The 14,720-nt window shown below is 42.5% G+C and overlaps 1 protein-coding gene across 1 annotated transcript; it reads left to right on the top strand.

The window, feature by feature from the left end:
• The first annotated feature begins 227 nt into the window (after window positions 1–227).
• Window positions 228–8,837, top strand: LOC148840623 (glyoxylate reductase/hydroxypyruvate reductase-like). Its single transcript, XM_088908732.1, has 9 exons — window positions 228–412; window positions 1,804–1,934; window positions 2,555–2,627; window positions 2,895–3,011; window positions 3,594–3,682; window positions 4,980–5,081; window positions 6,115–6,250; window positions 7,293–7,423; window positions 7,865–8,837. Exons 1-9 carry the CDS (start codon window positions 327–329, stop codon window positions 7,984–7,986), a joined length of 987 nt encoding a protein of 328 aa, XP_088764858.1. The 5' UTR covers window positions 228–326; the 3' UTR covers window positions 7,987–8,837.
• The last annotated feature ends 5,883 nt before the right edge of the window (window positions 8,838–14,720 follow it).

Raw genomic sequence — 14,720 nt, 5'->3', positions numbered from 1 at the left:
TTCTGTAATATTACTTTAACATCTAGCTTATGTATCATGTATTTATGTCGGTTGGAAAACAAGTGTCACAAACTAATTGTCAGAATGCCGAAAGCGGTTTTACTCGAGACGGTGGGTCCTTTGCACACTACTGTAGTGGCCCAAAGGAAAACACGAGGTGGCGCTCTCTGCTCTTCTGCGAGAGCGACTGCACGTAGACGACGTCCCGCCGGTGCGCACGCCTCATTCAGTGGACTGGAGCCGTGAATGCTGTGTAGTTGTTTTTTTCTCTCTTCCTTGTCCCCTTGAAGATAAGCGCTCTCTTGCTTTCGTACAGTTGTTCCCAAATGCAGGCCGCCCAGCAGCTCGTGAAGGTGTTCGTCACTAGGAGAATACCCCAGGAGGGACTGAAGGTTTTGTCACAGTCGGGGATGTGAGCGTTTTACAGTTCCTTGAGTTCACTGTGTCGGTGTACTGTAGAATGTGCGTGTGTGCAAGTGCAGATAAAAGGGCATGTGAACTTGAAAAAAACAGATTAGCATGCTTTATTAAGAATTACTCATGCTTTAGTCATTTATAGAAAATTACTGGAATAATGAGGCTGATTTTCTTTTTTAACAGGGATCGTTTCATGATTTCGAATTGCAACAGTACGCAATATGCGTAAGATGTGTGCTTAAATGTATTGTGAATAACGTTCATTGATTGGGTCAGAATTTTACAGCGTTTCTGGGGTCGTACAGCAGGCCGCAGTTACAGGTGTGCTGTTGGGGAAAAAAATCTCCTTTAAGATATTCTGAACTTCTGTTTGTCTTTGTTTCTTTTAAACGAAACTCACTCAAAAATAACCTTTCCAGTCCACAAGAAACAACTTTAAGTGAATCCCTATCAAAAAATAACAATAGGATTGTTTTAAATATCCTTCCAGAATCCCACAGGCCAAATTCCTTCAAAGAAAAAGAAACCAGCCCCATGGGGATGAGCAGCGAACTCTATAGAGTCGAAAATTTAAAATAATAATTACAACCTAAATTACTAAAACTTCACTTCAACGTTTAGAGAACATACAGTAGGCAACCTGTGTAGGGTAAGTGCTACAGATGAAGACTGCATTTTAGTGGTGGAAAAGGTAAATCTCCTCCTATATGTAAAGCAGTTTTCAATGGAAAACCATCAACCCTTGATTTGAATTTTACACTTTTAGCTATATATCCTAACGTTGATTGCCTTTTTATTGCCTACTCAACATTGTCTGCAATAGAATATTCTGTAAACATAAATACTGCACCCAAGTCTTTTTCATGAGCTTGGTGTTTCCAACAGTAACGTTTCTTCCTCAGTCTTTAACAACTTCAAGACAAATTTCCCAAAGAACTACAGTATCTAATTGAAGCCATCTACCAATAAGCAAGCCCCACAGCTATTACTGTACAGTAATATTTTAGTAGCATTGTAGGATATGAGATCACTTAACCTTCAGTTGCCACCCAGTCTTTTTTACATGTAATATTTCACACCTACACACAGTATATACTTGCATAGAAACATAATTCAGGAAAAGTGCTTCCCATGCTTTCATCACTGTATATACAGTATTCTAATCGAACATCTGTAGCAGCACAGAAAAAGTCCTCTCCAGCTGAACGGTGTCTGCAACTGGACTGTGGATTAAAACAGTCATCCTGGGCACTCTTCTCGCCCCTCCTGTAGTGATGTTATCAAATCGTCCTCTCTGTATGCACCCTGAGTCCCGCAGCTGCTGTCATTTTCCACCGTGAAAGTCGTTCCAAGACGCGTAACGCAGCGCGGATCTGTGTGTCTCAGATGTCACGTGCAACTGTGGGACTCGGACGAGCCCGTCCCCCAGGCGGAGCTGCTGAAGGGAGTGTCGGGGGCGCGGGGGCTCCTCTGTCTACTGTCGGACAACATCGACCAGGAGGTGCTGGATGCTGCAGGTGTGTCCGTTCTTGCCTTATTTCCCTTTCCTCGTTGAAGCAGCTGTGCAGGGGGAGATACCTTGCCAGGCAGAAAAAAAAACCCTGTTTAGGTCCTGACGTGGTGGAAGTATAACATGTATATAAACTAAAAACGGCAAATTATGCAGTGCAGTTTCCAACATTCAAAATATGTCATGCTGACGTAAAATCGCTTGGAATTGATGTGTGTTTTGGTTATGATCATGGTAATTTCTCACAATACCATCTGTTAAGGCAAAAGGGCAGGTTCTAATATTGAATAGAAATAAGTCAGTGCTGTAGTTGCGGTTATGATTCTTTCATAACCATAAGATTCTTTCCAAGGCAGAAAGGTGAGGCCAGAGCTTATGTTACAGCGGTGGGCAGAAATGATTCATGCCGGTAAGCTTCTGAATGTATTTTCTCATAGAAGATTATCCACGAGATGAATGAGAATTCATGGGATTAGTCATTCGTTTTAGTGACTAATAATGCGTGCCATCTTGTAGCTGTCGTCTCCCTGTGCCAACGGATTGATGTCAACAATGTTGTTTTGGTTTTTAAAGTTTGTTTTACTTGTCAGACTTTTTAGAGCTGCTTTTTTTGGTCTTTGTCTCCAGGGCCGGATCTGAAGGTCATCAGCACTCTGTCTGTCGGCTTTGACCACCTTGCCATTGAAGACATCAGAAACCGGTCAGCACCACCAGATCTCGTGCCTTACAGCCTCAGTAGATCCAAAAGCAGCCCTTGCCTTCCCCATGTCTTTATGTTTAAGCCACAGACTAGGATCATGAGAGATATAAGAGTTTCCATCGTATCAGGATCTGGTGCTTTATTCCTCTAGTGCCCCTTTCTCTGGAATGTGTCCTCACTGCCAAGCCAGGCGCTGCAGGATTCACCAGTGCAGATTCTGCGTTGCAGTGCTGTCTCACACCTCGCTGCTCATTGGCTGTGTTTCAGGGGCATAAGAGTCGGCTACACTCCTGACGTGCTGACAGATGCCACAGCTGAGCTCACCGTGGCTCTCCTGCTGGCCACAGCGCGGAGAATCCCGGAGGCTGTGGCTGAGGTGAAGAAGTAAGTCTCGGCACAGATGCCGACTCGTGTAGTTGGATGTGGGGAGTGTGTGTATCGGTTCCTGTTGGCGTTCCTGTTCCTGTTCCTGTTCTACACTGGCTTCTGCCTGAGTCCGGCCTCGTTTTGTTTTTTAACTTTCCCACTAGTCAGGAGGCAAGATGTGTTGCAAGTTCAAACTGTGAAATATTCCTCTTGGAAGTATCATGTCATGAAACCAAACTGGTGACCCTCATGGTAACAAACACATCGTGAAAATATTAAACAAACAGGCCTGTTACTTTTTCTTAATTCTCAAGTTTCTGAGCAATACTCATTCTGCAGCTCATCCTAGACTGTCCCCCCCAGCTGAGAGAATGGATCAGGAATTACAGTGTACCTGTCTCTAATGTAACGTCTCTTCCTGTAGCAGCTAACAGTAATTATAAATCTCTCATTCAGCTGCTGTCCCAGGCAGCCTTGATCTACCTCTGTGATCTAACCAGACAAGTTGTGTTGTTATTGGGCCGAATGCTGAAAGGTCTCTGCAAAGGGAGGGGACATGACCTTTGATCTTTGCCCTCTGACATTGATTCTTTCATCCAGTGGAGGCTGGAGCACCTGGAAGCCACTGTGGATGTGTGGTTATGGCCTGTCTGGGAGCACCGTGGGTGTCATTGGCCTTGGACGAATAGGTATTTCTTTTGCCACTAAAGCATTAACATGGTCAACCCTGAAGAATTGCCTAAGCACAAATTAAAGAAATACTTAATAATAGTTTGAGGCCACCAATGACAGATAATCTGATCATGCCAGGTCCTTGGCCTTTGCATAGTACTGGCAGGGAACATCACACTCATAAAGATTAACCTCATAGATAAACCAGCTAATGATTCACTTTGGTGCGATGCCCGTTTAAAACAAGGCATTGCACACAGTCACTGGAATTATTGTCCGAATCAACTTGGTGTCACTGTCAGAATCAGCACTGTGTGTTTCTGCAACATTTCTAGGCGTCGATGTTTTGAATACTCCGATGACCAATTGTAATTTTAGGCAAAGTGAATTTTATTTCAGCTTTTTAGATGACAGCTGTAGGCAGATATTGAAAAATCCTCTTGCTGCTGACCAAGACTCTGAATATATGCAGCTTGAGCTGTTCTTGGGGTAACAGATTTTTGAATCGCCCGAGCTGGATTTAGATTTCCTCCTGAGGAGGTTAGAGACGACTCAGAGTTGTTAGACAAAGTAACATGAAGTGATAGCATGCCCTGTGATGACCTGTGAAATCCGCTCAGTGGGATGGTGCTATCCGGAGCTGTGTGCAGTAGAAAGGTTTCCACAGATAATGCTATTGCAGTATTATCAGAGTAGCAGAGTGCTCCATGGTAGAGAACGGATAATTACGGGATGGCTAAGCCCTTCAGCCACTTGAGTTCTACCCCGGCTGTCTGTTTTCGCAGGAATCTGAAAACATCATCGGAAAATTACACCTTTCTAGTTTTCTGGATTGTAGAAGCTGACGAGAAATGATTCGGCTGTGCTTCAGACAGCCTGTCACTGATATGTACTGTAGAAGGCAAACGTTTCATTTTTAAATTATTTTTACATTTCAAAAGCAAAATGGCAGAGACGCAAACGTATACTGTAAATACATTTAAAAAACAGGCCAATATCGTGTCGAGGATGACAAATACTTAAAGAATACGAGAGGTTTTAAATGAGAGGAGGCCATTTGGCATATTTGATTGCTCGAAGCGTGATAACTACAACAAGTTAGTTAAGCAGTATTGTTCCTTAAGCCAAGCCATGTTGACATTTCAAGGAAACACTGCAGTTTAAAGAAATTTACGGTTCCTCATGTGAAGTTTTCAAGGTACGATGTCAGCCTCTTCATAGTTGTGAAAAAAATGGTTCACGTTGCTGCCAACGTACTGAATTTCATGATGAAAAGATGTCAGTGTGACTCAGCCGTGCCTCTGGTGCCTCCAGGTCTGGCCATTGCCAAGAGGTTGAAGCCCTTTGGAGTGAAACGTCTGCTATACTGGGGGCGGACATCCAAGCCACAGGCCTCCGAGGTGGAAGGAGAGTTTGGTAAGAGCTGCAGGGCAAGCAGTGCAGAGATGAGGGTTGACAGGAGACCTGATAGAGCACACTGCGCTGCACTTTCATCCAGGCGTGGTTTCGAAAGCTGACGGCTCTTGTAGAAGTCGGCACCAGGTGCTGCATCTTCCAGACTTGCTACCTTATGTGGAGGACATTTGTAAGGGGTAGATGCACGAAACTCAACTTATCTTGTATGTATTTGCTTTTGTGCTGATCCCCTGCAGTGTCTACAGCTCGGGAAAACTGAAACAAGTACAAACCGTTGTGCCAAACGCGCCCCACCTGCTTCACGGAGTTTATAACAGAACTTCAGGAGGATGGTTAGATCCTCAATCTCCTATTCTCGCACAGTTCCACTCGCCTGCTTATAGAAATCTCGCACGCAGGTCTTCCCTTTGTGTCTTGCATCCCTCTGCAACCACCCCGTTTACACCCTTGCATCAAACTGCATAGGTCTAGTGAGGGGGGGGTTGAGCAGCCTGTCCAGCTAAGCTGCCCTGCCCTGGGCTAGCTGAGTCACGCCCAATGCTCTCTACATGTAAGATAAGATCACATTATTGGCCATATACAATTTCTTGCATTAGACTTTGTCTTTTCGCGTACCCCAGCTTGCTCTCCATGAGACACAGACACACAGATGGGAAGACAGAAGCTTGAGGTCAGAGCGCAGGGTCGGCCATTTATACGGCACGCCTGGAGCAGCTGGGGTTAAGGGTCTTGCTCAGGGCCTCTGCCGGTCATGGGATTTGAACTGGCAACCTTCCACCCACAAGCGCAGTTTTATTAGGATCTAACCACATTACTAAACCTGTGGAGGAGGGGGAAGAATGCACAGGTGCAGGGGAGGCAAGTGCACATTAGCTGCTGTGGTGAATTGAATCTGTGAGTGCAGGCTGAGAGCAGGATGGGGCCACGCTGATGTGGGACATGGGCTGGATTCAGGCCGGCTATGTGCTGCCCCTCTCCATTCTTGAGCTTGCGTCAATCCGGAAGATCCTAATTCCCAGCCTTCTGTCTCCAGTGCCTTTGGACGCACTACTGGGAGAGTCCGACTTTGTGGTTGTGTCCTGTGCTTTGACTCCTGAAACGCAACAGCTGTGCAGCAAGGACTTCTTTGGCAAAATGAAGAAAACCGCAGTGTTTGTCAACTCCAGCAGGTAAAACAGACCACATTTTAACTAGGCAGTTGCCTTGCTGTTAATGTTACTCCCCTATGATGTTTTTCATAGGAAATATGTAATTAATCGGATGTATTTGATTGAGCAAAGTAATGGTTGAACCTCTAAATACCATATCAAATGTCACGAGAATGACACGGATCTCTAAAATAAGAAACCCTCCTCCCTGTCCTCCTGTTCCTGAAAGGGAAGAGGAAAGTGTGCCCGTGTACCTCAGTGAGGTGAGGGCACCATAGCCTGGCACATTGTTAATGACTGTCCAGTACGTCCAGTTTTACAATGCCACCCTCAAGTGGCCAGTCCGCTGCCCTGCCTGTCCGCTGCCTGCCTCCAGTGGGAGCAGACTTCCCCAGAGGTAGGGTTTTGCCCTCCCAAATTCGGAAAGTTTTTGTTTGTGGAAGATCAGAAATCGCATAAGCCCGTGTGGAAGATCGGAAGGTAAGAAAATGCATTCACCCCTGCAGACATCAGATGGCGTGCGAGTGCCCTTGTCCCCTCCAACAAATACACTGACCACTCCTAATTACCAAACGGAACGCCAGCCCTGGTGCCTGATAGGTCCCACTGCCTTCGTTGCCCACATAAGAACCATGTGCTCTTTATCTGGGCACTGTGTGCACTCATATCCATCAGGAATGGACAACTGCAGTCTTCGGGGAACATGATGTCGGTGGTTTACATACAGTCTGGCATCGAGATTTAATTGATCCTAATGGAATAAATTCTTTTTATAGAAGTCAGATCCCTGGTTCTTCATCGATTGCTAATTTAAAACCTACAATATTCTGGCATTTGGTGAATAGAGTTGCCTGTGGTTGATACTCATTCTTTGTTCTCTGAAAGCTTTATAAAAGGGCGTTTATTGTCCAGGGTAAATTGCACACGTGCTGCAACCTGACTTCTTCATTTTCTTCGACTTGTGTCGTTTCTGTTACTGCTTTGATAGGCAGAGTGTGCAGTTGAAGCAAGGTGAGATAAAGGGGTACATCCAGCAGGTATTTCTGTTTTCTGGTTTGTCCAGAGGTGCCGTGGTGAACCAGGAGGACCTGTACGAGGCCCTGTCCAGTGGACAGATAGCTGCGGCTGGTCTGGACGTCACCACCCCTGAGCCCCTGCCCCCTGACCACCCTCTTCTGAAGCTGAAGAACTGCGGTAAGACCAAGACTGTGAGTGGCAGCTGAAAGAGTCAGATCCAGAATGGGCTGAAATTGTAGTTCACATTTGCAGTCTGCCACCGTAAATTTCACTTATGTGATGTTTGTGAAATAATACAGTTTGTTAATGTTGAAATAAACTTGGAATACTGTAACTTTAAGTGATTAATTAGCTCATATATACTAGTATAAAGTTCCTTTTAGTGCAGATGTTTACTTCCATAACAAATATTTCAAAAGAAACAAGGTGCAGAGTGTTTTGCACAGACATAAGCAGAAGTTACATTTAAACTCTAAGATTCTAGATATCATGGTGACACTCCTGTATTGCGATAACCACTTGAGAATGCAAACAGTGAGTCTCTGAATCAACTAGTCTGCATTCTTCATTTTGTTGTGCTCTTACTTGTCATTTTTTTTTTCCCCATGATGGTTTCAGTTATCCTGCCACACATCGGCAGTGCCACCTACTCTACAAGGGGCATCATGTCTGTGCTGGCTGCCAACAACCTCCTGGCGGGACTGACGGGAGGGAAGATGCCCAGTGAGCTCATGCTCTGAGCCTGGGAACGTCGCCATGCAGCCCGTACCCCCCCCAAGAGCCCAGCATCTGAAGAAACTGGCACCGGCCAGCCTGCGCGCCTATCACTCACTGCCGCGGCTGCAAAGCTTTCATCTCATGAAAAGTTCAATGTGACTCCCAGATTTGCTGTTTGTAAAGCAGTCATAACAAAGCAGGGAATTGCGTGGAGAATACTAATTGGTGTAAGGCATTGTATCTCAGTCTGGTGACCCAATCGCACTCGGCATCTCTAAGTCATACACACAGCATATGTACTGTAGAATATGACTTGTTTTCCCCAGTATATATGAAAAGTTTTAAACGCTAATTTATACACAGATTATTAGATTTCTCTTTAGAGAATACTACAGAATATTTAATTTCCTTTTTGATTTTTCATGTTACCCAGTATTTAACTGCTCTGGTTTGTTTTCCTTTCCTGCAGCTTTAAAGATTTCACAAACTCCAAACACAAAAGCTTCAGTTTCAACACTTCATTTTGGATTTTTATTCCTCTCTATACAGTGGCCTTTCGTTGTCAGACTTGTACTTCCTGGAACATATTCTACTTTAGTAGTTATGTCGATTCACAGTAAATATGTCATTTTTTCTCCTTAACTTACATTGAACAAAGTTTTTTTTTTTAATTTAGTCCAGATACTTTTGCCAAACTTCAGATGTAAATTTATGGACAAATAGGTGTAGCATAAGTGCAGCTGGGGCAGGTTACGTAAAAAAACTGTAATGCTGGTACTGTGTGCCATAGTGGTATGCTCAAACTCTGTACAATGTTTGTATAAAATGTACACCTAATTGTAACCGCCTTATAACAAATGGATTCTGAAACTCACCTGTTGTCCTGTGTTGAGTTTGTCTTAAATGGTAAGACATACAAATGTTCAGTGCAGCACCTAAAAAAAAAACGTTTTTGAGTGATGGGGTCCCATGGTTGTATCGATAAACATGGGCTTGTATTTAAAAAAGAATTAGATCACTAATTTTTCTTTGCCTACAAGAGGAAGGTATCAGTCTGACCTCTAGCCAGCTGAGGAAAAAACATCTCACAGTGGGCTACATTCTCCTGTAAAACTGCAGGTAGCTGTGTCAGTATGCGTAGGCTGCAAAGGAACAAGTAAAGGTTTATTCCATGCTGAAAAATGAACCGCCATTTAGGCTGTGAAGCCTTCTTCAGCCTTCACACCAAATGATTTCTTCTCCTTTCAGCACAGAATAAACCTTTACTTGTTCCTTCATAAAGCAATGCTGAGTTGATTGATTCATTGGTGTCTTCATTCAGCTTTAACTCAATACTGGAGTACAGAGTAAAGGCCTAATGCACAGCTGAAAGAAAAGCACTTACTGTAGGTACAGTAGAGAGGGAAGTCTTGTTCTGGCTTTTGCTTCAAAATGCTGTTTATAGAGCCAAAAACACTTTCAGCCATTAAAGACATCTATTGTGTAATTTTTGAAGAATTCAATTACAGACTTTGTTGTCAGGTTTAGGAGAAACAGACAATACCAACTACGCCTGGTTCTTTTAAGCTTTATTCCAGCTTATACAACAAGTGAAATGTAATACATATTTTTCTTTTCTACAAAGTAGTAAACACAGTTTCATTCTCTAAGAGTTACACTACACATAGTGTAAGTACAGTATATTTTCTTTGCTTTTGGCATATTTCTTAGCTCTGGCTTTAGAATCCAGAGTTGTAAGGCAATAACTTTTTTTTAAGGTTTCAGTTTTTTTTTATAAACAATTGCAGTTGGATTTATTACGTTAAGGTTGTATAAATATATCATTTTTACAGTGCACTTTCACACATTCACATAGATTTACGTCCAGGAGCCTGTACACATGTGCATACAAAATTCAAATTCTTATTTAAAAAAAGTCTGATTTATCAGATTGAAGGAGAAGGGCAAGCTCTGGCCTCAACTCTGCCTATTGAGTCACCTTTTTACACATTTTCCACCTGGACAAATAGAATGAAGTTATTAGACCCAGAAACTTCAACGGTGGACTTGGATTGGAAGCAATTTGTGTGCTTGCAAATACAAGGCAGTTGTGTCTTGAATGTAGTCTTTCAGTGGTTAGATAACCCTTTTGTTTCACACAGAATTTGACTTAAGGTCCTCAGCATCCTGAATACTTTAAACTCGGGAGGTATGGTGATTTACACCAACCTGGCTACCCTCAGACAAAAAAAAAAACAATTCTGCTGCCTCCGATCTTCTAAAACATGGGGCTGTTCAGTTTGTGTGGCATGAGGCTCACATTGTGCAGTCATGCTGTTCAAGTAATGTTAGAACTTCTCATAGGTCTGGAATAAAAGTGCGGACTCAAATTTGAGCATGCTGCATTTTACAATATTGAATAAACAACTGTGCATCAAAAGAAACATAACTAAATCGCAAAGTAATTTACGTAGCAGGTGCACTGAACTTTAATGAAGAGACACGACCTAGATAAATTCAATATGCTTATCACCTACTGGGGGCTGGGGGGTCTCTTGTGAAACTCACAAGCTAGTAGACCATCGGAAACAATAAAAGATGTACATCTGTAACAAATGCCTTGCAAGTCGTTGTGGATACTGTCTTGTGTAATCCTGCCTCATTCCTCTCATAACAGATTGGAGAGCTGGTCTCTGAGCCCTAGATGCCACACATCATCTCAAATCATCGCACACGCGGTCAATGAGGTTCAAGTCTGGCAGGTGGGGCTGGAGTAGTACGCCGGTCACAATCTCCTCTTTCAAAGTCATGCTTACATGACCAGCTTGAAGATGTGCATTATCCCTCTGGAATGCTGTCATGTCAGCATGACCATGCAGGAAGAGAAGCAAGTTCAGGTCCCAGGGCTCTGATCAACATTGTGCCAGCTAGTTAGATCGCCATCAGTCAATGCAGCCACTGCTCTACAGTGCCTAGACACTCCTGTCCAGACCTTCACACTTGGAAATCCACAAAGACGTGCAAATCTTTCTGCACGTCCTCTCCACACTCACTCGCGTCCATCGGGGCTCAGGAAAAAAAGCCTTTAGTCAAAGCCTAAACAGTGCTATTTGAGGTACTATTTCAACAAACCCATGGCATAAAGGCATGTTTTTTTTTATTATTGGTTCCTTTTTTGATTTATTCTGTCTTGACACTCACCAGTTGCCACTCAAGAGGTTAAATCATCTCATCACCCGTGCCAACTCAATTCTCTCATTTAGTTCTCGTGAAACAGTTACAAGTCATCTGAGTATTGCACACAGTCGTTCATGAATGATCACGTGCCAAATGGTTGAACCAATATCAGCACAAATCGGTACACTTTAACGGCTTTTATTTTTCCAAAACTATGCATTTATAGAGTGATAGGTTTCTTTTGATGCTCAGTATACCTTCTGTAAAAGTCAATTACATTTTAAAACTACAATAACATGCACTCCTAGTATTCATCATAAAGGTTTAATGACATATGATAGGCTGCATATGAAAATGCACTGTAATATCTTTTTTGTCTCCAGCCAGTGACCACTTTAACCATTAGTGACATCAGCACCAGTCACGAAAATGTTGCGTTAACATGGAGCAACTCCCTCAATAATGTCCAAAGAAGGAACATTACCTCACTGCTGAAAAGAAATTTACCCTGGCTGTATATAAGGTGTGTTCACTTCAGATTTTGTTGTTGCGTAGAGATCCTTACTCCTGTTTACAGGAATGGAAAATATCATTACCAATATTGACACCAAATTAATTTAACCTGAGTCTTTAAATTGGTCTTGTGCTTCAGCTGATTTTGCTTTTTTTATTTTCATACTGCCACAAATAAATGTAATTATCCTGCATACAGAATGTTACCATTCAGCAAGACAGAGACAAGCAGTTAGTTCCCTACAGGCATATATCAGACTAATCTATGTTAAAAATCCATTAATGATCACTGATTTGATAGCTGGACGCAGCACAGTTCAGAGACGTCCTTCTCAGCATAGGGAGTTGAGAACTACAAATAAAAAAAAATATTTTCTCTTTAAATCATTGGACCACTAAGTCCAAATATACTGCTTAAGTAAACAATCCAATTATATTTTTTTAAATCTGCAATTAAGTAACCAGGCTATGTGAAAAAGATTAATTTTAAAGCTACACTTTTGCAGAGCTTCCGTTTCATTTCTTAAACCAACTCCAATGGCAAAGTGCTCTAGTTACTAAGGGTGCATAAACGAGAGAATCTCTGAGCAGCCACCTCCAGTCTGGACCATCCATCTCTCCCACAGAGACAGAGAATACAGGCGCTCATCATCTGGATATGGGTTAGCAGGTCTAAAAAGCTGCCAAAAACAAACTTTCAGTCTTTTTAACCAGGCTAAGTTAGAATTTTGTGATTCAGAATTTCATCACTGCTGGGAAAAAAAACAACTGCTAAGTGCCCATGAACATAGTTGCCATTCCACAGCCTGTATTTATTTTTTAAAAGTACTTTTTTGTAGAAACCAAGAATTTGCTAGACATGTTTTAAGGATCACTGTTTAGTGAAACTGTATTCACTGTGGAAAAGGAGTGGCCCCTATGGACATGTTATCGAAAGATCTATTGACATTGCAGAACAGCACATTACAGAAATAACTACATTTTTGTAATAGAATTTTCTTTCCTTATCTTAAGAGCAGAGCAGGGGTTCTCAATTCCCAGAGAAGGTCTATTTCAGGTCACTCTCTGGTCCTGGAGAGCCGCTATCCAGTCAGTCTTATCTGTCTTACCTGTTAGTAAAGACTGGCAACACATATATACTACTAATGGATCAAATAATCTGATCAATTAAGAGACCTCTCGTCCATGATGGCTAAACATACTTAGATTTTAGCCCTAGTCTATAAAGTATTTAATTTAAGAAATGACTATTTAATTGAAAACAGAGGAAGTGTTCGGTACCTTTGGAAAGAGGCGATTTAAAAAGAAACCTGCAGATTCTGCTGGATAGGTGATTTCCAGAACCCAAGTTGGGACTCCCTGTGCTTGTGCCTTTTGGTTTTTATTCCAACCTGAGCAGTCCATGAAATTATTAATAGGTTATTTATTTCACTCATTACATTATTTTTTCATAAGGTTTTTCACGATTGATCATTCTTACATAAGTGGATGTAAGTACTACAGGTATGAGGTTAATGACATAATTATACCAACTATGTAACTCAGCTTGGGAAAAATAAAAACCACAAGACACCTGCCCTTCCAGGGACTGAGCGTGAAGCCCCCGTCTCAAGCACAACCATGAACGAGGTGATATTTGGTCTGGAATTCCTTCCTACTGCACAGATCAGAGCATGCTGTTGAATCTGAAGCACCCCTGCTGTTCAGATTTCTACCACTTTCTCTCCAGTTACCTCCCTTGTTTACAAGCCTGTCCAAGCGCATATCCGTTTTTGTCAGTTCCACTGAGCAGAGAACGGACACGACTGCTTTGGGGGTGTAGCAACGGTGATGACATCGACGGTGATGTTAAGAATTTCACCTTGCAGGAATGAAGACACGGTAGACTGTCCATCTGCTGATGGAAAAGTGCACACAAAACAAAGGCTAACAGTGCTTCACTGGACCAGACATTTTGGAAACACTCAACAGAAACATTCTTGGTAATAACCCCTGCTTCCTTTTCTGAGGGCTGGTTCGCAGTAGTGTAACACATCTAGAGGAAGAGCACTGAGAACCGGCTCCCCTCGAAGACCTTTTCCGTTTGTTAAGTTCGAATGACTTGAATTTAAACTCAGCCCTAGAGAAGACAGCTGGGTATGCATGAAGGAACAATCTCTATCCCTCTCCCAAAACTACAATGTAGAGGTAAATCTTTGAATTCAATGCCTCTTCTCTAAATGATTGACAGGAAACAAACAACACTTTAAAAATAAGTGTAAATGATTCCCATGTGCTTGTATATACACAAATGCAAGGGTTTTCGAATACGTTTCCATTGAATGCCCATAAAGTCAGTCCATATTCATGACAATTTCCAAATTTATACACATCATTTCCCTTATTCAACATGAGCTAGTCTTAATATGTCCTGTGAGTAGGGAAAAGGCAAGCAGTTCAAAATACAGCCAGTGATGGGCTATCTTAAGATTGCTGCGCCTTGTGCCACATTTTTTCTTGACCTTGAATGTAGTGTCTTTGGGTCTTTGCGCCCTGTCTCCTATGGCAATGGCCTGGGGGCTCCTGGAGACTGTTCAAGGGGTTCCCCAGAAACACATGGATACTTCAACCCCCCCAAAGCCTAGTAGTATAAGTCAATACACTCTTAGTGGATCTGCTGACCTGCAGTTCTGCCTTTAATATTTTATAGCAGACCACAGCATTATAATTTGATTTAAGGTTTTAAATTGGGGGAGGGGGGGGTTTCTTGTGCAGAATGATCTCCTGAAACGGTATCCCCCAATTACAGACTGAGAAATCCTTGCCCTAGGGGAAAAGAAATTCTTGTGAAGATATACAATACAGCTGAAGTACTGCTACAAAAAGCACATACACAAAAACTTCACTAGTCCAAATATAATATATATTTCATCAGAGAACAAAACTAGAACCCAGACTATGTAAATGTGCACTATTTACATATTAACACCTCTGTTGCTCCCAAACCGTTACCTCCTGCGAGATCTTAAATCAGTTCCCTCTGAAGGTCCTTAGGACAGGAAGCTGGGGGGGGGTTTCCATCTAAGACGAATGTAAAAAATCCAAAGTT

This window comes from Atractosteus spatula, chromosome 1, assembly GCF_055471065.1.
Source record: "Atractosteus spatula isolate fAtrSpa1 chromosome 1, fAtrSpa1.hap1, whole genome shotgun sequence".
Taxonomy (NCBI): domain Eukaryota; kingdom Metazoa; phylum Chordata; class Actinopteri; order Semionotiformes; family Lepisosteidae; genus Atractosteus; species Atractosteus spatula.
The sequence above is the reverse complement of the archived record's forward strand: the minus strand, read 5'-3'. Positions and strand labels throughout refer to the sequence as shown.